The following is a 22,995-nucleotide window of genomic DNA, read 5'->3' on the forward strand; positions in this document are numbered from 1 at the left end:
TGAACATGTATAAAAGACATTTGCAAAACTATTTTTTTCAATATAAAGATCAATATAGACTAATCATACAAGTAGTTTTTAAGTAGATATACATTAATACATGCAAAATCCAATCAAAAGCTTAATTAACGAGCATTAACACATTGCAAAAGGACTGATTGCACTCAGGGTGACATTTGTGTTCTTTTGTTCATTTCATAAATTCAAAAAGCGCTTTGACAAGTTAACTGAACGCAGCAGAAGGACAGACATTTGTTCACTGTCTGTTTATTGAAAGTAATATTATTCAAGCGATAGTTAATGCATATTTGTGCAGCCCCAAACATATTTGATTCAAATAACACCCACACAAATTCTGCGATCATATGTCGTTGGTTCGGATCTGTTTTATCCGAGGGAAAATCACAAACAAAGGTTGGATCGCGACCAAAATCTAATCCATTTCTTTTGACTGTTCACCAGAGTTCATAGGAATCTGATCATGGAGTGTGGAGATACTTCGCTGACAACGAGACACAGAGGGAACAGATAAAATCCTTGATGGAGTTATTACAACTGACAGTCGGCGGAGCCTAGCCAAACCAGCTTTTATTCATTCATTCCTCCATCTGAGACAGGATGTGTTAACAGATGGGAGTACGACGGAGAAACTTTGCGCTCTCTTTCTTGTACAGCAGATTATCTCTGACTAAGCAACTTGGCTTTGTCTCTGGTGAGCGTAGTGGCATGGTTCAAACACTTAATGTGACTCAGAGCGAGGCAGGCACCTGATGTATCTGAGAAATATTAAGTCCAACCAAAGGGATGCTCATGAGGCTTTGGCACTTCCGCCTTGTTTATGCTTTTGTGTTCCCAGAGGAAGCTACTATGGTGAGAAAAATCATCCGTGAGTCGAGATATGAAAACTCCCAGTGCAATTAAAGGAGGGGACATTAAAGAGTGGAGCAGGAATGAGTCCTAACAACCGGGACACAAGTTAGCATTTAAGCTCATCTGGTTCCCTCATCTCTAACCAACGTGTTTAGTTAAATCCTGAAATAAGGTCTGTGATTGACACAAGTTTAAGTCATGCTCATGTTGAGTTCAAAAATCCTACAGCTGGTGTTAATGTGAGGAGATTATTCGTTGAACAAAACGACTACGTATCATAATCACGTGGTTGTCATAGATCTTATGTTTGGCAATATTCCGAATGAAAAAATAGAACTTGTGTTTGTGCTAAAGTCTGCCTCCATTATACCACTATTGAGCACAGAAATAGATGTGGCTGATACAATTCTGATATAAGCAGGCAGACACTTTTCGATACACATGCAAAGACAAAGTTGAACATCTTCTAGTTTGCTAAACTATTCAAATGAACCTGTTGGAGCCTGCACTTAACGCTCTCTGGCATTATCAATCCATTCAAAGCAGCACAGGAGTAAGAGTTTAACCGGTGCATTGGCCTCTGAACCTGGTAAATATGAGGTTTTATCTTCAACTGAAAGCCTTGAATAACCGATTTAGACAAAATGAGAGGATAGTCAAACACAGCTGAGCACGATGATGTGTCTGTGGCAATGAGCGGAGGCAACTCTGATGCAATATTAAGTGAAATTTCATCCTAACTGTGTGACAGTGTCAAACACAGACAGGGAAAAGAGATTAAAAATCCATTATCTCTTTTAATTACTGTGTTATGTAAAAGTTAATGATAAAAAAAATGATAGCTTGACTGCTTACACAGCCCTCCTACTGTATGTTGCCTCACAGAGAAATATCAAAAAATGACTTCCTATAAAAACCAATAAGGATTGAAACGGAAAATAAAACTCACAAGGAGATAAATGAAATTAAGCTGCGCCTGTGCCATTGTTAACGACATTGTCTAATTTGCAGAGAAAATTACTTCTTGAGGGAAGACAATCGGATAAACAAAAGCTGAAGAGCTTTGGGGGAAATATTTCAGCAGTAAGCACAGACTGTATTGTTAGACTGAAGTGAGGTGTTACAAGTGAGTATTAATTACTGTTTTATCACCCGCTGACAGGCTGTACTGTCTGTAAAAAGTAATCCAAAGCAAAGAAAATTGGAAGAAATGAGAAAATTGGCAATACACTCAGCCATGAAGTCAAATCCAGGAAGTCCGCACTAAAGCCTTTTGAAAAAGTCATAACAAATGGCTCCAATGAAACAAGTTTAGCACTGCTCTCTACACTCTTTACAAGCCAGAAACTGTTTAAAACCTCACAGACCCACAGAGGGACATTAGTCATCAGGTTACTGCCTTTATAATGCCGTCTAACAGAGCATTATACTGCAGGATTGCGCCTTTGAAGCCAGAAACACTGTTTACAAAGCCCTCACAGCAAGACATGTTAGACCATAGCTTTATCCTGCTTCAACGACCTCTTAGGGTCACATAAAGTTGTATTTTTGAATCCTATTGTCTCCAATGCATTGCCCACTGAGTGTGTATTCTCATCTCGGGTGAGAATACACACTCAGTGGGCAACCTGAAAATCAGACTAGAAATTATAGTGATAGGATAACCGAGACAATTACCCATTATGGGACATACAGTAAATGGCTCCCATTACAGTGAATTCTCCTATAGTACTGACTGGGAAGCTTGAATTCCTGCAACACATACCAGTATGTCAGGACGCTGTAAACACTGATCGCAGATATGAAACTACTGTAACCACATTTATTCATGCATTCTTTTGGCAGGACACATGACAGGCATAGCAGGAGGCTGCCATATCTAGGTCTCATCTTATAATGCTTCTACTCTTGCAAATGCAGAAATGTTGGTCTGTTATTCTTACATTTATTCACAAGACAACCTATTGTTAAAAGCAATGGTTTTGTTTGAGCACATACTTAAAAGTCAAAAGGTCTTGCATTTTATAGTTTTCTCTTGCCACAGCTTCGTTTTGTGAAATACAAATAACAAATATAAAACAGGAAAGTACAGAGGGCCTGGTTTACAGCACATTCATGTGAAATTATGACAAAGAAAAGCTTTGAAAAGAAAGGGCAAGAAGCAAAGGCTGTGGGAGGATAATAACATGCAAGTCAACACAGAGGACGTGGGAGAAGAGAATATGAAGAAACTTGAAACAAAGGATGAAATGCTGTACGATGACTATAACAATACTAGCTGTAATCGCTTGAAAAGAACAGGTTTTGGCATCTGATTGGCAGAGAGCAAAGGTTATTTTGGTCACTTTAGTGGACAATGGTGAACTAACTCCCGTCGGTCATGCGAGCTTGGACATTTTAACCGAATAATCAGTAGCATCTGGACTAAATCGACTCCCTGCCTCTCCAATGGGAATAGTGTGGCATGCCAAGCTTGCAAATCATGTGGATATGTGAATGCAGGACTTGATGACTTTCAGTAGACATGCCAGGATGTTCTGTGTGGTGTCTCTGTGTGCAGCCAAGTGTGAGAGACAGCGAGGGGTTGCGCTGTAACACTTTATGATAGCCGTATGCACTCAACTTTGGCTAAACAGAGGTGAATTGATCTGGAAACAAAAGAGGATGTAAAGTAGACAGATGTGCCCTTCATTTTCTCTCTTTACCAATGGAAGAAAAGCTTCTGCATAATCTTGATGGAAAAAACAAAAACCACTGATTCTGCTTAAGGCTGATTGAGTGTTTGAGCTAATTGCTAGCCTGAAGGCTTTTAACAATCCATTAACTAGGGATATGAGATGAGAATAACAGCACTCTTTGTCAGTTAACATCTCCTCTAGCTGCCTGCATTGTTGAATGTGAACACATAAGATCTCTTTCAACAGAACTAGCCCTGGAGCATGTGCTGCCTTTGTTTATAATAGTACAAGTGATACATTGAATGCTGTTACATAGAGGTACTTGTGTCATGTTTTAAAATCGTGGACCCTTAAAAACACAAAGACATCCCACTGTTTCCTTTGGGAGTAGTTGATGACAATTCAAGATATACAGCAGTAGTTTAGATATTTATTAATTATAAGAGTTTAAACTAGTTTATATTTTTTTTTGTGCACTGTTTCTATTATAGTGTAATATAATCCAATTACACTACTTCTTACTTTGGTTTTGACGTTGCTTCTTTTGAAATGTTAGCCCACTTTGAGAACATGAACAAGTCATAAAGGGGCATACATTATGTTAGTGATAGATATTTCAAATAATATCATACATTTCATTCAGAGAAAATTCAAAAGTGAAAAAAGGACATGATGGAGCTACCATGCAGCTGGGCTCCTCACAAAGAGCCTGTTGTTGAAACATCAACACAGACTAAACATAGGCAACAATGCGTCTCAAATGCTTTACTAATTCTGAATTGAGACAAGAAAAAAGCAGACTTATTGGACAGAGAGCTTTTGTCCTGTTCCTATATATAAACATAACGGTCCCTGCTCTTACCTCTACACTGAACGGCTGCTCCTCTCCGTTCACGGCACATAAAATCCACAGCAACAACTGCAAGCATAACGTCCCCATACAGCAGCTATTAAGACATCTCCTATTGCGGAATGCCAACAAAACCATAGTGAACCCCGCTGTTATTGTCTCTGCTCAGTTTTATTTACAGTCGATACAAAGAAACGGACACCGGGGATAAATCCTACACGTTTAGCGGCAACATTGCTGATGTCTCGCTGTCTCTTGCGGTGCAGGAAGCGGAGGAGAAGAGAGGGGAAAGGGGAGATTCGTCGACCGTTTGCGCCGCTGCTTTCTCCCCTGTTTCAGGAGGAGGTTATTCCCGGGGAAAAGTCTCGCTGTTAACGCCTGTCAGCTAACTCCCGGTGCTGCAGTCCCCGGGTCTGTCCTCCGGTACTCCTGCCCTTGTTCCAAGCGGACGCGTCCAGCCCGTTTTCTGCACCGCGCGGCATAGCTGCCCGTTTTCAATTGTGTTTCCCACCGAATGCGCATGTGCGTACTGGCACGAGCGCCCCCATCCCACTCCTCAGCCAAACTCTATGAAAACAGTCCAGTCACAGCACTGACCGATAGTGTTCCAAATGTCTTCACTAGCTTATGCCAGTACATTAAAACTCATTGTTCTTGCAAATAAACACTTTTCTATCACAGCATTGTAGAACTTAAAGGGGTTCATCAACCATGGTTTGTGAAAATCTGATTGTTTCCTATTGTTCTGCGTTTGTATATTTAGGATTAGTTCCCTCATTGGAAGTCACTTCAGATAAAAGCATCAGCTAAATAAATTGTAGTGTAAAAAAAAACCCAAAACATTAAATTAACTTTCCTATTTCGAAGTTCAAGTTTTTCACTCAACAACATGTGTTTCATTTAAGTTAACCTTTGTCACCCAGGACAAGATTCTACAATACAAAGACAAATCTGGTCATCATTTTCTTTTAAATAAAAGTAGAAAGTAGCTTAGTATTTGAGCAAAGCTCTGTACCCGGCTTACTTTGGGCAAGTGTACGATTGAATAATTTGGGGTAGCTGCAGAAAGAAAGGTCAGTAATGGGCGTATGGTTGAAGCATTGCGTTAATATAGCACAAATGACTTTTTCCTGGCATTAATGTTCCCAGTAATTGCATATAAACACTGACAGTTATATGAAAATAGAGAACCTTCAATGACAAATCTGTATTATCCTTACATCATTCCTTCATATTGGTAGGATTTCTGCCTTTTCATTAAATGATGAAGGCATGATTTTGGTTTTTGATGAGTTTCCATCTACCCATAACAAACCGCATGGTGTATCAGTGTTTCCATCTGTGTGGGGTTAATTTACTGTTACTATTATAAATCATTCCAGGCCACTAGAGGGCGTTGATAGGCTCAAAGCTTATTTAAATAACCCCAACCCTCAGTGTATTAAAGAGTCTTCTCTGGTACCCAGAAGCCCCTTCTGTGACTCAGCTGTTACCAGCAGATGATAATGATGCCATCAACTCTGATTGCAGATACTTTAAGTAAATGATGTGATGTGAGGTATCAAGATCCTGCTTTTACGGGCAAAGTTTTCATCAAGATGTAAACAGCTATACATTAGATAGATTATTTTATCCGTCATATTTAAGATACTCAAAGGGTTATGTAATTGCTGTTGAAAATATAATAGACTTGACTGAATTTAATGAGGAAGGCTTTCTCTAATTTCTGCGGACAATAGAGAAGGGTCAGATCTAAAGAACCCAATCAATGATTTTCCACTTAGACTGACACTAGGGGATGAGGAACAAGTCAGTGTGTGTCAGCCACACAAAAGCAAGGTGAGCCGCTGCATCGGCCCATTGATTAGCTTTCAATTAGTGTGTGACCCATGAGTCTGGAGTTTCCGCAGGACACTGTCACACTAAAACAAACATTATCCCACTCACTGTAGGTCAAAGCCGGACTACTATGATGTGAATTAAAAGTAGATACAATAAGTGAGAATCTTGGTCTGTTTCTCCGGGGTTGACATGTGACAGCCCATCACGGGTTGGGAACCGGATAAAGGATGTGCTGTTCTTTTAGGTCTGCTGATTCACAAAGCCATTACTTCCCACTGTGTGTAACAAGGCACATTTGCAGACTCATGAATTGTTAATCTACCTTTCGCACAGCTGCGCCTCCGTTTAAAATTCTAGAGATTTATGCAAGACAGTGATTGTTGATTTACCTCATAAAGTGATGAGAATATAGAGACTAGACTCTGGGACTCCGGAGTAGATCAATGATTCATCCTAACCTGACAAATTCTTATTTCTTCTCACTGTTGAGATAACGCTCATATTTTTCTCTCGCTCGAAATAGTGTATGTTGCTGAAAAAGTAGTACAAATTCCAGTTTAGAGGTTAAATCATTTGAGGCATTTCCAAAACTCCAAACGTAGCAACTGTCGAAGCTGAACAATAGAAACTTGTGGGCCTTTTCTTTATCCCTCGGAATAAAAAACGTCACCGTATTTAGCCACGATAAAAGTGTACAATAATGCAGCCAGTGTGAAAGTTACACTTCCTTTCTTTGTTCTCCTTGTGCTCATTTAGAAGGTTGCTGGCTGGTAAAATCATTTTCTCATCCTGACTTCCTCTTTCCTTTTTTAAATCTCTCGCCCTCACGGTCTCCCTTCCTCTCCTCCTCTTAATGATTTCCTCTCTCGCTCTATAATCCTGAATACCCTTTCTGAAAGGTTCTGGCCCTTTCCAACTGGTCCTCCCACCAGCGCAGAGCTTTGCCAGGATCTTCAAATCCTTCCCTTTCCAAACATGACTGTCTCATAACTGCTGCATCTGCTCCCAGTCAGACCTCCTAGATCTCCTGGCAGCATGAACCAAAGCCTCCCGTCTGTCTCCCTTTTTCTCTGAGCACACGAATGAAAAAAAAAAAGAGTGTGAGGCGAAGATAAAGAGAAGCATTGATCTGCAAAGAAGCGCAGAGTTTCCTCTTAAGGGATTGTATTATTCAAGGTATTGTAAAATGTACATTTGTCTGGGAATTAACATTTCCTGTGTACCTCTGATTCGCTCATGCAATAACAGTTCAACTTATTAATAAAAAGCTAGAGATTTCCCTCTTTTAGTTAGCAGTAAAACTTCTCTTTAGCTCAGGCTTCACAGCATGTTCAACTGTTAATGTGCTTCCTGAGGTTGGGTGTGATCACGATCAGATCGCATTCTCTCCAGATGAAGCTCCGGGGATGCTTTGTAGGCTCAGAGGGAAGCCGCCCTCACAACAAGGTCTAGGATTGATTGCTGTGTTATCGCATGGCCAGCTAGAGCCCAATAAAAAGCACTCCAGAAAGAAATAACCGCTCTCTTTCAACAAGAGTCTTTTACAAAGTTGGACCATTCTAAACTCAAAATCCTTTCGGGGCGATTTTCACTCTCACAGGGTTTCTTTCTTCCCAACCAAGAAAGGTTTGCAGCTCTCAGCACAATGTTTTGTTTTTATTATGCCACTCTGTTCTTTATTTATTCCCTAAAAAGTATCAGATACTCACAATATTGTAAATAAAGATACTCTATTCAAAATAGTTTGGTTCTCATGTTTTGTTGGCTCAAATGTTTGATTTCAAGTGTTTCAATGGTTCTTTATTTTCCCCCTTATAGTGGATTTATTACAGAAGTCTGCCAGTAAACATTTAGTTATTCAGTTTAATAGAAGATGGAAAGCTTTGACTCACTCTTTCCCAACTTGCATCAAATACCTAATGTATGCAAGTACCTGCTGTACAAAAAGTCCAACTACAGTTTGACTACATTCAATCAAGTCTTTAAACCAACCAGATAATGGCACTGATATAAAAAGTGGTAGTCCTTTTGAGTCATGGCTAAGCTTTCAGCCAAAGGACACAGGATTTCAACATGGGTCTCTGGCACTGATCACAGCCCATCAGGGACGTGATCACACCTTCTTCTAGCCAGTTTATTAACCTTGTCTTAACCTAGCCATGATGCCAGAGTCCCTTCCATGAGCCGGACACTTGTTGAAACTTTGGACGGACAGACAGACTTACAGAAAGGGGATTGCTTGATGTAAAAATAACTTGATTACAGCCCACACGTAGCCATCACTGAGAACAGATTGAATATTTACATAATGAGCTTAGTCGTGCAGTCAGTTTCACACCAGCAACAAAAACAGATTCACTTTGCAGAATCAATACAGTCCCGTTATCTGAACCGTGAGTGAAAAATGTGGGTAACACACGTGTGCCGTGCTTCACAAACGAACGCAGATCAGAAAGACGATGTTAGAAGGAGATGAAGCTTTGCAGGAACAGGGGTTGTCAGCTGATTTGGCAGCAGATTAGATGAAGACGCGTGGGGAGAAGAGTGGATTTTTTTGGGCTTTCGAGTCCTGTCTGTCTCTGCTGATGAAAGCAGAAATCCAAACAAGAGGAAGCAGCGTTGAAAGACGGAAAGATAAAGAGGAACACAAAGAGGAGGTGTGGACGAATTCAGGTGTTTGCACTGCATCCAATTTTCACAACGTCTCATGGGACATGTGTTTGTTAAACGTTGGGCTTTGTATTATTATATGGAACAATGTGTCTCAGTTTGTGGGCAAACCACAGATGTAAAGTATTTCTAATGAAATCTAAGGAGAGTAAGACCGATAGATAACACGCCTAATGTTCCTTTATTATTAGCGCGAGTCATTTTACTTTATTGGCCCCCAATATTTATTTAAACTCGAGCGTACATCAAAAGAAGAAAGACTTGAATGGTTTACTTCAGAATTACACTGGCAAAGGACGTAACATGTGCTAAATGGCTGATTGTAAACATTAATCCCATAGAGATCCATTCATTTGAAGGGTAAACCCAAAACATGCTTATTTTAAGCTTCTGTTAAGTAAATAATAAGGAAATAAACGTACTTCATATTTTGCTTCTGGTTAATTTGAATGGACACTTATCCACCAAATCACTTTTAGCGAACAAAGCCAACATACAGCACTTTACTGACTTTACTTCCCAGAAGGCCAATGCAACACCAAAAATAGAAGTACCCCCCTGTAGATCTGATAAGATAGAAACTGGGGGCTTCAAAGTCTGAGAAATTAAAGCTAATTCCCTCCACTCTCAGAAAGGGCTTTGGGGAGATTTTCCCCTGTGATTGGTTGTGGTTACAGCGACTCTGAAGCCCTTAGTCTCTTCCCTGCACTGAAATGTTTCCACCCTTCCTGTACGTGTAAACATTCGTACCAGGCGGCTTCCCATTGGCCAAAAACCTGAAACTGATCCGCACCGCAAAATCGGAAGTAGGTCGATTGGCGCTGTTGGCAAACTGTCTCTCTCTAACCGACTCTCCTTCTCTCTCTGGCTCAGTGTGACCAACAGTTTCTTTTTCTAACTTGTGCTTTTGGGAATAAGGCAGACTGATGCCATAACAGAGCTGTTAATAACTTCAGTGGGAGAAACTTGGAGGGGAAGTAAAACACTATAGAAGGCGAAGGCGCTTCCTTTCTCCTGCAGTTTATGACAGGATATTAAAAAAAGTACTACGTGAGGAGTCATGGAGTCTATATTTTCAACTAAGTGTGTTTTTCTTTGAAATGGTGGAATCACTGAGAGTTTAAAGCAATAGTTTGACATTTTGGGAAGCGTTTTCTTATCTATAATTAACATCTAGTGAAGTCAGGGAGTAAAGGACAAAAAAGTGAGCATTGAGCAGTTCTGTTTCTAAAAATCCTGAGCAATCGAGTAATATAAGAAGCAGCAGAAGTGCATGGGTTTAGTAAACAGACATAAATAAAAAAGTGTAAAAATACAGTCACCAATACATTATTCATAGTGTATTTTTCCCCAAAACGTTGCATAGAAGAAGCAAAAATTGCTCTTCTCTTACGGCTTAAGGATTTACTCATGTATAATTTACCAGTCTGTCAGAGTTTAATGATATCTGCATCTTATTCAACTTCCTGTATGTTTGAAATTGCAGCCAGATGCTTCTTTCTTCATCACAGACTCCAAGGAAACACACAGACTTTGAGCGAGTGATATGACATAAGGCCAATATGCTTTAATCCAGCTGCTGTAAAGGTGGGAATACTTTCAGTGATGGATCCATCACCTGCAGCTAATGGCTGCTGTTCCCCACCTGTCGTCCACCTCGACATACTGCTGAATAAAAACTGAATGATGCAGGTTCAGCAGTGAGGGGAATGCCACAGCAGAAAGATGAGCAATGCACTTACCACCCTACTTTGAGAAATTCTGATTGATTGTAGCTCCCTCTCACACCGCTCTTTGCTCTACACCAAATTGGCTCTTGGCTTTTGGCACAGCCTCCTTTTAAAGCAGACTGAAGCCTGCAGAGGAGGGTAGCTTATACCTGTCACAGTCTGCATATGAATTAATGCTACAATACACTAAATGAGTTTTATTCGTGTCAAGAGTGTGACTGCGGTACCCTAGCTGTCAGCACAGATTAACCTGTAGTCTGACGGTGTTGAACACCGAGACACTTCTGACTGCAGAGCAGGGTCCGGACTGCAGACACAGCCCTGTATGAATTTTTAAAATTGTGTCTGCATTGTTCGCCCAGACTGGCCAGGTCCATGTAGTGTGAAGCAGTGCAAGACTTAGCAGTTTTCCCAAGGAGAGAAATTAAAATGAACAGGAACTACCGGACTACTGCATTGGACAAAGGCTAAGATACTCTAAATTAATCTCAATACTATTTAGTGACATTTTATCAGGATAAAACAACCTTATTGTGCCATTTTCAATTACTTTCTGTAATAGGGGTCTCATAAAATATAGTATTCATGCTTGTTCGCACAGATCGATTTGTTAGAATGAATAGAGATGTGATAATGCTTTGCCCGTTTTTTGTCTTTAAAAGTATTGTTTCTTAAATCTGCATTACTTCAATAGACTTAGTCTATATTCACTCTCCTTTTAGTTCCAGATTGGTCTCCTCCAACTCCTGAGGTCCGATGCATATGTGACATTACACATATGCATCGGACCTTTTGTTATTTTAGCAATATTGAGTAGAGCAGCTGAACTCTATGACATTTCATTGCTCTTTTGAGTGCTAGGTTTATGAATAATGTGCGCCAATTCTCACCTCTTTGAATATACATAATTTCAAACACTAACTTCTGGTAATTTTGGAGTTAAAGCCTCTTCCAGTTCTCACTGTAAGCAGCTCCAGATAGTGGAAGTGCTAGCTACCCGTCTAAAATGCAAATGTAAGAAAATGTAATGGGCTAAATTAGCCCTCAGCCAAGAATAATTGTGAGCTAAGAATATGCCATGGGAAAACCATTATCCTGCAGATGCTTCCCAGATGGATGATCACATTAAAACAAAGGTGTTATGACACGAGAGGCCTTTAAAAATGTTAATTATAAGCAAAAAGCCCTGGGCATTCAAAGATAAAATTGCTCAAACAGTTAAGAAACACTTGAGGAGGAAGCGATGCTGCAGCTGATATGAAGAGGAAGACTCTCAGACTGTGATCATTAGGGGAGAAGTGCCTTGCTAATGAGCTGGGTGAATTGGGAACATTGGTGCAGAGTCAAATGGAGTACAGAGGGTTCAGTATTGTGTCTCACCGTGACACAGATACAGGAAAACCATCCTGAATAAAATCAACTTCCAGATGGCTGAAAGAGGAGAAGTGGAAAAACTACTGGGAGCAACAAAAACAAAAAGAGTGAAGGGGTGGGGGCTCGCTGCGCTTGTTAACACCAAATAATGTAATGCTGAAAATATTTATTTTATGTCCCAAAGACTGCAACGATTACAACTAAAGGTGTTTGTGGTCACACTAGAACGGCTACTTTGATCCTTTCCGACAAACATGCGTAACTAAATCCAATACTTGAGTATTTGTATCGCTATATCTTTACAAAGTACACCATGTTGCCTATTTTCCACAAATGCATCAAATGCCCAAAATAAAGATATGTTCTAGCGATACTTCGAGCTCCATTGACATCCACAACATCGCCCTGCATACAACCGGGATCATGTGGTCCATACGGGAATGATACGTAAGAAAGATCCTAAGGGATGGAGATTGTATTCTGAAACATAAGGGGGAGCGTCACAGATAAATACACGCATAGACAAAAAGAATATGTGCCTCCGCTGATGTCAGAGAGCAACCTGGCAGCATTGCCTCCTAGACAACCTGTCATTTCCTGGCTGCCCCCCCCGACACACACTAGTTATGGAAGTCACAGGAAGTTCGCCTGCTGCTTTTGACCCTGACTCATAAACCATACTGCCAACTGGGGTGAGAATGTGTTTATGCGTGTGTTGCATCAGCATCCCTGCACAGAGGAAGTGATAGGTCACATCCTCCGATATTTACTGTGTATTTGCCTTTTAAGTCCAATCCAAACAAAGTGCCACGCAGTTTGACTTTTTATGAACTGCTGAATAAGTATTAATAAGAAACTTCCGATGATATGCGTCTTTGTTGACAGTTTGATCGAGTAGTTCTCCATGACACGACCGCTTTCTCGGGTAGTAGCTAAAAAGTCCATATCTACTGTATGTTTAAATCTAAAAGTTCCATTAGCATACAATTCTAAGAGAAAGACGGTCAAGCAAGTGCATGCTGTAGGTGTACAACAATTTTGAAGCAGTTAAATCTCCCTTATATAACTGATGTTGGTAGATTCCCTATAGAGAAGGCGAGCACCATGACAGCAGCTGATAGACAGCCATGTGTTTACCAACAGTACATTCCACACTATGACTTTCTTAATATGTAAATCCAGACAGGTTTGTGGATAAGGTTGTTGACCCCAGATGGAAGAGCAGATATCTACCCTCTGTTTTGGTCTCGAGTGTGTGGTGTGGGTCAGCTATCTCTCCTCCCAGAGGATGAGGAACAGCTTACTGTAACATTACAATGCCACAGCAAATATCAGCAGCCAAAGGGATCACTGTTGTTTGTATGCAGCACAGGTTCTATCAAATGTGTCAAATGTGTGATCATGGTAAGAAGGTATAATCATTTAAAAGGTCAGGTGTGTGAAATAGACAACTGAAGATATTTGCAAACATGATATTATCTGTGTATTGAACCCTTGAAGCTAGACGCTGTACAGACGTACAAACACAATTTCAACCAATCAACAAATAGCCGTGTGTTTACTTCCTTGCAGAAAGCAGGAACAGGAACCCAGAAGTGCTAAAAAGCTAACCTCTCTCTGGGTTTAAGTGTCATTTCTGCACCAGTGTACATTGCTCATTTACTCCCAATCCGTTGTGTAAAGAGTCCATTGTGTTATCCCCCAGCCTGTTGCTGAGCCCAACGGCTGTAGCTGTAATATCCCCATCAATGCTGCACATGGCTGTCTGCGTTATCAACCATTTAACCCAGTGTGGGTGTGCAGCACATGGGAGCTTGGAGCTTTATCCAAAGCTCTGATAGGCAATCATTGAGAGCTGTAATCAATGGCTAATGACCATCCATGCAGCTCGGCCGCTCGTTTGGACGGCCAGGTGGGATTGGATTATCGGATTGGGTCCTCTACGATGTTTCAGGGCGGGTATTGAGCGTAGTGGCCAGCTGCAGGGTAGATGTTCCGAGTGGGAAGACAATAATCACTCTGACGGATATGAGGTGCCAGTGTGCCGGGTAACTAAGAGGGGAGAAGCGTTTATGATCTGCAAATACAGTTCAAAATGGATCTGGAGACAGTTACTGAGGCTGCTTATCATGTGTATCTCAAATGTAATGTTTGCACGTAATGTTTAATGTGTTGCCTTCATTACCCTGTGTGTTCTTATGCTGAACTGCAAGTCAACAACAGTTTATAACAATGGATCCATTGCACAACAGAATTTGAGCAAATGAGCATTATGCAGTAGTGCAGTAAATCCAGTCCTAAACAAACAAAATGAGTTAGGATTTTAGCACTTTTGGGTTCCCTGGTCTCAAAAGTCAACCTTTCTTTGTCTTTCCTGCAACAGACAGACCTGTTACAAAATACGGTTGTATTTGATTGCTGCCTATGTTTAAAAAATGATGGATGGTCTCACTATGACACAGTTGCTACAAATCCCAACAGATTTTGGTTTGCCCCACTAAAAACCTTTGTTGTGTGTGTGTGTGTGTGTGTGTGTGTGTGTGTGTGTGTGTGTGTGTGTGTGTGTGTGTGTGTGTGTGTGTGTGTGTGTGTGTGTAGTTTTACAGTACATCAATTTCTTTGGCTCTCTCGGTGTCCATCCCTTCAACCCTGACAGCCTCTTTGAATGGGATCATGTTGTCCTCTGCTTTCCGTGTTACTCACACTCAGAAATGGGACATTCCCCTCCCACCTCAATCTGTCTCTGTTACAGAGCTGACATTGGGGAGGGACACCGGTCACTTTGCACACTTCTTTTTCCTCTTTCTCCCCCTCTCCCCCTTCCCTCCACCCACTTGTCATTTGGTGCCCAGATGGAGCCGTTGCTGGAGAAGCAAGCTGAAGCTGTGCAGCCTACTTTTTGCACAAAAAAGCTTCAGGGCAAAGAGAAGAAAAAAGATACCAATGAAAAGTTTTGCCTGTCTCTGGGAGAACAAGCTGAACTGTAAAGACTTGCTTTAACCACCAAGGTATTGAAATTAAAACAAAAATACCATCTTCTTTGCAGACACAGATACTAAAGTATATTGTTTATCATCATTACCAAACTAATTATATTGCCACCATTTGCATGCAATAGCCTCATCCAAGATGGAGGGAATGGGTTAACAGTGTACCTGCTAAGAATCTGTGGTAGTGACCTCCCTATACGCCTTCTAAAACGTTTCGTGTTTCCGTTGACTTACGGTTTGGAATAAAGTCTAACGATGTTGCAGGGTAGTCAGAGTTCCCAGCTATGAGCGCTCTGGTCCTGTGAAACTCAGTGTGTAAAGCTTGTTATCGTAAAATCCTGCGGTTTGCTCACCACAGGAGACAACCATCCCGAAAATGCATGTCCTCCTTTGAACGAGGGCACCTGGCTCAGCAACACCACCCCAACATGTCGGCCTTCAGAGGAGCTCGCTCACTGCAGGGAGATGAAATGTGCTCCAGCATGTTGTCAGAAAGGAAAACAACAGAGGCAGCAGAGGGAGTCCCATCAGGGAGGAACTGCGGAGCTCGGATTGGATTACAGGTCATTTCAAAACACATCTTCCCTCACATTCTGTACAGGCGTCAGCTGCTCTTCCCTGCTTCTCAGAGGAAGTGTTGAACTATACATCTTTTCCCTTAGCTTTAACGAAGGCCAGACGTCTGGCCATGGAGGAAAAACGCTCTCTCAACTTTTGGGTGGATTAAAACGTTGCTTCAGGACTTCCTGAATATTTATCATGTATTTCTTTAATAAAACAATATTAGTTAAACCAAAGAGGGAGAGATAATCTAGGGAAATAAATATTCATTACATGCATGAGAGCAGTATGCGTATTACAGAAAACGATGTGTTATTGAAATTTAGATACATTTGCGCTTGTTCTAGGGTAAAACTATAAACTATCACAAGTATCGCAAGTAACATAGCTATCCAGAAATGCTAACAAATGCATTTTGATAGAGAGGAATGATTAGCGTATTTATTCCGTTCCGTTGCACGCATGTTTTTTGTTTTTCATATACAACTCCATTATGTCCAGACAATACAAACTCACTGCAAACAATAGGCAAAGAAAGGCTGTGAATAAACTAAAATACTACCAATTTGGATGCAGGTTCAGTCAGCATCTTCAAACAGAACCAATAAAAAGACTGGGGCTTATGACACAACGCTCCCCTGGTCATTAATAGCTAATTTCATGATTTTTATATATCCGTCTTCACTTCCTAGTGAAGTCAACACTCAAGAGAAGATTTTATGGCCTGCTGTGTCAGAAAATGAACACCGGCTCCTCCAAATGTTCATCTCACCGAGGAGAAATCTGGGAGGCCGTTCTGTTAATGCCCTCTGGCAAAGCACATGGTTTAAAACAGGTTCCCATTAACTTTTTATAGGAAACTTGGCCTGAATCATTTCCTTGCCGTTTTAATGCCTTAAATCAACATAACTGTCAGCTTACAACAATCACCAACATGACTGGTCTTAAACGCCATTTAGAATGCAGCTAAAATACAATCATATTACTAACAAAAAGGTCGAATTTCAGGAAAAACTGCTTTAATTTGGGATAAAAACACATTTCCAACATGTAAGTCTATTAGAATTCAACTTTTCCAACACTTTTACTCAATTAAAAGGTAAGATTACTTCTTTCCCCCTAGCTTTAAATACTGTGTGAACATCCTCTACTTTAACTTGATTTTTGACCCAAGGATATAATCTCCAGAGCTATATCTCGAGAGGCAATAACTTTGTCTTTATGACGGGATTGTGTGTCGTAAAGCTCGCAATATTTTTCTTCTCCTTTCATATTTTTAACATTGCCAAACTTTTCAAAAGGATGATTATAGATTAACATCAGAAGAACCTTTGTGACAAAATCACAACTTAGACATTAAACCCAATGAACCAGCAAACTGTTGCCAGCAGAAGTGGTTTTGTTGAATGAGTTTGAAAGTCAAAAGTTTACTTTCTGACAAATATTAAAAAGGATCATAAAACAACAGCTTTCTCTTCCATTATTCTTTATCTGTCCTTTAGGCACATTAGTTACGCTCAGAAGTTGCTGAAAGCCTGCATTGTGGCCATCACTGCTGCTCGTGCATTTCTGAACTGGTGAAACAGCGCACCTATGAGAGCAATAATAATAAAACTCCTCTTAATACGCAGAAAGGCGTTATGAAGGCACAACAAAAAGACATTAACCCCCCACTGTTTGCGTCGCACGCTCTAGGCAGCAACCGTGAAAGTGGCTGAAGAAGAGAGAAATCTAAACGTGATCGATAAAAAAACTAACACACCGTTCAAGTGTGGCAAGGTCAGCTACGAGAGGACACCATTTTATGGACTGAGTATACTGTGGCATAAAAATCAAGACGGTATGATTGCCCTAAGGGACTGTTTTTATGTCCAATTCCTGTGGAACCTTGAAACTCTGACTCACCGGGAGGTTATGGGTGTTGTCAGCCCCTGACACTCTGCTAAAGATGGTCCGAATGAGTCCCATCTCTTCACTTCTGCGAGCCCTGCAGTGGTGATTTTCACCGGGGTCATGGTGCACTTACAGAAGAGAGTAATTGAATAGAATTTGATTCAACTTCATGGCAATCACAGGGGCAGGAAATGCTTCTCTGTGTCTCAAAGGGAGGTCATCGGAGATCATTTGAGCTCTATATGTGCAGTTAACTGTGAGAGTCGAAGTCTTCAATTTCTCTCGATGAGAGGTATTTTTCAGTCCGGTACAGACTCTGCTCCTGTGTCTCAAGGCTGGTTTCTCAAGGGCAAGAAAGCTGTAAATCTAAGTAGTAGGTAAGACAGCAGTGTATGGCACTCAGTCCTGTCAACAGCCTTTGACATATACCTGACATTCTCCTGATGAGGTTCCCATTGACCTGTCATCACCATCTCGTCGCACTCTCCTGAGCTCTCACCTTTACTCCCCGTCTGCCTGCCTCCATTTCAAATGTTCAGCCATCACTTCCAACTCTAACTCACTGTCAACACAATGTAAATCTAAGCCCGTGTTCATCATCGTGACAGCATCCAGTGATCAATGAGGACTTCACCAAGCAGCGTTCTCGTTAGCCAACCAAAGGGTTCCATTTCAAGGTTTCAAGGTTTCAACCAAAGGGTTCCATATTACCTTGCTTATATCTGCAGACTCACTAGGTTAACTGTGCCCCTCAAGGGTATCCCTGCCTCCAAACAGCTTATTCATCATGAGAGCGATGGGCTCTCTGAGACACTGAAGAATGGCTAGAGGCCCCTTGGGGTGAACAGGAGGACACGTGAGGATATTAGGCGATACATCCATGAGAAGTCACACAGGAAAGCTGTACTTGTGGCAATAGCTCTTTGAAGAAGTAAGCTTGGCTAAACTAGAAGTGCACGTAAGGCTATATGATGTTGTTTACAAGATGAAAAGCAGTTTTGGCACATGATTTAGATTGAGCTGTAGACAGATTTTAGTCATTGATCAATTTTCTAGAATTTTGAGGGTTTGGTTGGTTTGATTAATTAGTTGTCACCATAATATTCTTCTAGTCTTAGCTTGAGACTAAATCCCATTTTCGGTTATTGTAACTCTGAGTTGAACACATCGAGATCCAAATGCAACACTTGCATACAGAAGACAACTGTGATATCACGGAAATATCTTCAAAAGACTTGACCTGCTGCTGGATAAAAGTACAACCTTTTCATTTCTCACCTGAGGTTTGAACGTGGACCTCTGCTAAGGTGTTAACAAGCTAAAACACTGGATCACTAAATGCAACATGCTGCTATTTTCGAGTAGTGGAGATACTGTATTACAATGAGTGATTTTGCAGACGCGTGCAGCGAGAAAAAGATACATTTGGTAATAGAAACACATTTTAGTGTTATGCTGCACAGCTGTTATGATAGAACAGAATTAGTTATTTGCTCATAAAAGGCTCATAGCAAATGATGAATGGGACAATGACACATTATTTACCCTGTTATTAATCTCCTCTTTATTCAGGCCCCTCATAAGCACCTTAGATGTATGTGCCGATGCTATTATCATTGCAGTTTACACTCTGCTCTTAAGGTCATTTCACACATTCCCTGTGATTAATTCACATATATTCAATAAATATCTTAGCACATCATAATTACCCACCGTTCCCTGCAAAGAGTCACAGACTGACCTTGAGATACGTCTTTGACTATTGCTGAGTTATGTGTCTTATAATCAATGAGGCAGGTTGTATAAGAAACAATTTGGCAAAGAGAAGTTGGATATGTCGAAACATCCTGCTTCTTATCACATCAGTTAGAAAATGTTCCTTTCCATTCACAGTACTAAAGGTTCTCGTTTTATCCATCTGGCGCTGCAGTCTGGGCCCAAATGGCGATGACGAGACACCGTGTGCACCGTTCACTCTACACAGAGAAAGAGAGAGATGAAGAGCCAAAGAATCGGACATGAGACGAGGTGGGTGGGTGAACTATGTCCTGTACTGCGTGATCATCGTGTGGCATCGCAACCTGTCCGCCGAGCATCAAAAGACATCAAACCCAGAACATTTGTGTCCAAGTGGTTAACGTTTTTCAGCTATACATCTATACTTGTTCACTGGCATGGTATGTGCAACATGTGCCTTTGATTTTATCACCCTCTTTTCAGGAAATGTCTGACTTTTTTTCCCTCCTTGGCATATTTTCAGTGGTTTAATGGGGTTTGCCTTTCAGCTGCTTTCTATATAAGCTTTACCACAAAAATGCATTTGTACTTTGGATCAGCCGGCACACCGTGAACACCGCGCGTTCACGGATCCTTTCAATCATTGTCTGCTTAGCTGAATGTATTAACGCAATATGTTCAGGTCTTTAAATTCCATTTACACAACGCCATTTGTTAGAAAAATGTATTAACCAGTCTAGTTATACTATGTGATCCTCAGCAGACACATTTCTTAAGGTCAATTATTTGATTTTATATTTGTTGTATTTGTTATGACTGCTTTAAAGCATGCGGAAAAATATTTGGAATATCACTTAAATTCCAACAGACACGCAGGCCATAAACCAGCTTACCAAGGTTCCACGTTGCTTATTTCATCTGGGATTTAAACGCTGCTATGTTACTTCTAGTATGCACCACATATACCAAAGTAAACCTACTTGGCAATAAAACCAATTCTGAAGTGCTGAGGGTGTTACCGGACTACCCATCACTGTGAGTTTTGACATACTGGTCATCTTCCACCACCACAAATGGACCAAGGAGTGACAACTAACGAAAGCTGTACCCACAGTTTTCTGAGTGACCAGAGAGCAGCAACCAACCAAGGCTAGCTTCCACTTTGAAAGTGAGATGCAAACTTCATGAAACAAGAGGCCCTTTCAAATGTTTAATCTTCTAAAGAAAAGAAAGTCTTACATCACTGATGGGATGGCATATATTCCAGAAAACCAAAACAACCTTATAAGGCTATCTACATTACAGGGAAGGAGGACACACTAGTCTACATATTTAAATAAAAGATGATTTAGTCACTAAACATTATCTTAAAAACAGTAACAAACACCTTCACAGTCACCAACATGCTGAGGACATGAGCTCATCGAGCTACCACCTTGCATATGCACGTGTATCCTTAATGTACGCCGGCAAGTTTTTCATTATTCTGTGTCTGCTGGCACTGACTTATTTCTATATTTGATTCAACAAACATAGTTCAAAATCAGGTCGCCTCATTATATTGCAATCAATTGGATCCACATCTCCAGCAGAGGGTGAAATCCTTCTTTGTGCAGTAGGAGCTGGCTCAGCAGTGCCGTATTATGTAAGCGTGTTGCGCGCCCACCTCGCTACACCGAGTTGTAAAAACAGAACGGTAGTTGTTAGAGTAACCTTGAAAAAGTAGTTAAATGTTCAAGATTCTGTCTGCAGCACATGTTCAATACAAGCAGATCCTTGTGATTTTCTCCTCAAACCGCCGGTGTGCTTTAGTGTGTGGAACATTTCTGCCTTCCTGAGCCGAAGCAAATGCTAATGGCCCTGGCAGGGTTAACCCGAGGCCATTATGACAACTCTCTGCAGTCCAAATCTTTTTGTATGAAAGACAAACTTCAACAGTGAACAGGGAAAAACTGGCTTTTCAGCTTGACAGGGCCTCTTTAAGCAGGTGTTTCAGCTTAAATTCTGCAGACATGAACAATGCCAATGATGTTTAACACAGACGCAAAGGATCTCTCTTCCAGAATGGTATTTCCTCTTTTCTTTTAAAGCTGGAAGCAATTTTAGCCAAGTGGGTTTGCCAACTCTCTCTTTCTCCCCTCACTCCGGGCATATCCTATATCATTTCACCTTTGTCCCGTGCAAACACAAACAAGAACTAAGCATATTTGCACTACAGAAACTTTTTTTACACTCTCAGACGATGGGATATTTAAAAGCGCACATGCCACATCAATATGCCTCAACAAATATATATTTCACACACACAAAGCTGATTTCAATTCTGCCCTCCCAGAATCTCACCTTCCACCCACCCATCCAACAATTGACAACAATTACAATAAACATGCATATCATAAACATCTGCACGCTCATGATCCCCTCAGGATGAACTTTGGTGTAATAAGCTTTCCATCTACCCCCACCATCTGCGTTTTGGTTTATGACTTAATTAAAGCCTTCAAAACTAATGACATCAACACTAAGTTGCACTTTGGTTTTAGAGCTAATAAGCAGATGCTATACTCGCAAAATGAACATAGTATAACATCAGTTGTCTTCACACATATTTAAGTTGAAGCCTGGAAATACAACAGGCATCTGAGGAGAGTAGTTGTTAAGATGTAGCTACACTCGTTCTCTTTCTAAATCTGGATTACTGTGACAAAACCAGTTCAGTCCAAGTCTCTGACAAAGCAGCAGTAGTTTTAGCTTTGACAGAGTTTCCTTATTTAAATTGAAATAATAGCCTATTGCTGAAGAGCATACAGTCATTCTATGTTTTTAAATTGTGTTGTGAATAGCTCTTAATTAACACATCAGGTAAATGATCACTCTTCAGGCAAACATATACTTAGTAGACAGCTATAATATCTATAAAATAAGCACTCAATGTGGTCTGGTAATTATAAGACCACTCTGCTGCCTTTATCAGCCATCAGGCTGCTGTGAATCAGCGCTGGCAGGAAATAAACCTGAATATTTTATAATTACATTTTGTTTCAGCGATTTTTGGCGAAATGCTGTTAGTCCAGTTACTGCTGGAGCTTGGGCATCCACTGCACAGTGGAGGACTGTGTTTTGGTACATCTCTGCAAACAAAACAGTAAGATAGAGCAGGCTATTAGCTTAGCTTAAACCTGTTGGTCCATTTCTGTTATTTTTATTAAGAGCTGCTGAGAGAGGGATTTCTTTTAAAACCCTAATGTTTATGATAAACTCAGCCAATTGTTTGCTGACATATCTAGCTGATAAACATTAGAGTGGAATCAATCTAAGTCCAGGAAAGACTGCAAATGAATGTCTTTCTGAAATGTCATACTATTCCGTGTGATTAAAAGATTACCCAGAGAAGCATGACAAACAAGCATTCATAAAAGTTGCACAGCATCCCCCCTCTCATGCACATACAAACATAGTGTATCAATCACACGGAGGACACATGTTTGCCCACGTATTTTTACTAAAGTTAGCAAACATGCCTGCACTTGCACATACTCTCTTGTCGGTTTGAGAGTAGCCTGACAGTCCATCCTTAAAACCTCCTCACAGGGCAAGACGGTGGTTATGGGAAAGACTTGAGGGGCCACAGGGGTCCCCGTGTTTATTTAGGGTCAAACCGTCACCCAGTTTACATTCCTGCCTTCGGTGGGACTCAATGGACAAGCAAGGCTGATTTATTTTGTAAAACCAGAGCTGAGTTAGGCTTTAGAGACTGAATCATCATCACATAGTACGCTTTATTTGGTCCCAGTTGGAAA

General features: G+C 40.8%; 1 protein-coding gene across 4 annotated transcripts in view; it reads right to left on the reverse strand.

The window, feature by feature from the left end:
• Positions 1 to 15,462, reverse strand: part of LOC134858051 (matrix metalloproteinase-16-like) — a 65,204-nt gene extending 49,742 nt beyond the window's left edge. For 2 of the 4 annotated variants that reach the window (XM_063873913.1, XM_063873912.1), the window contains exon 1: positions 4,411 to 4,895. In XM_063873913.1, coding sequence (XP_063729983.1) covers positions 4,411 to 4,536 — 126 coding nt within the window. In that variant the 5' untranslated portion in view covers positions 4,537 to 4,895. Of the gene's footprint in view, positions 1 to 4,410; positions 4,896 to 15,357 lie in introns of those variants that run through there. The other 2 variants (XM_063873915.1, XM_063873916.1) reach the window with 2 other exon arrangements.
• Positions 15,463 to 22,995: the final 7,533 nt, after the last annotated feature.

Source organism: Eleginops maclovinus, chromosome 21, assembly GCF_036324505.1.
Source record: "Eleginops maclovinus isolate JMC-PN-2008 ecotype Puerto Natales chromosome 21, JC_Emac_rtc_rv5, whole genome shotgun sequence".
In the NCBI taxonomy this organism is placed as follows: Eukaryota; Metazoa; Chordata; class Actinopteri; order Perciformes; family Eleginopidae; genus Eleginops; species Eleginops maclovinus.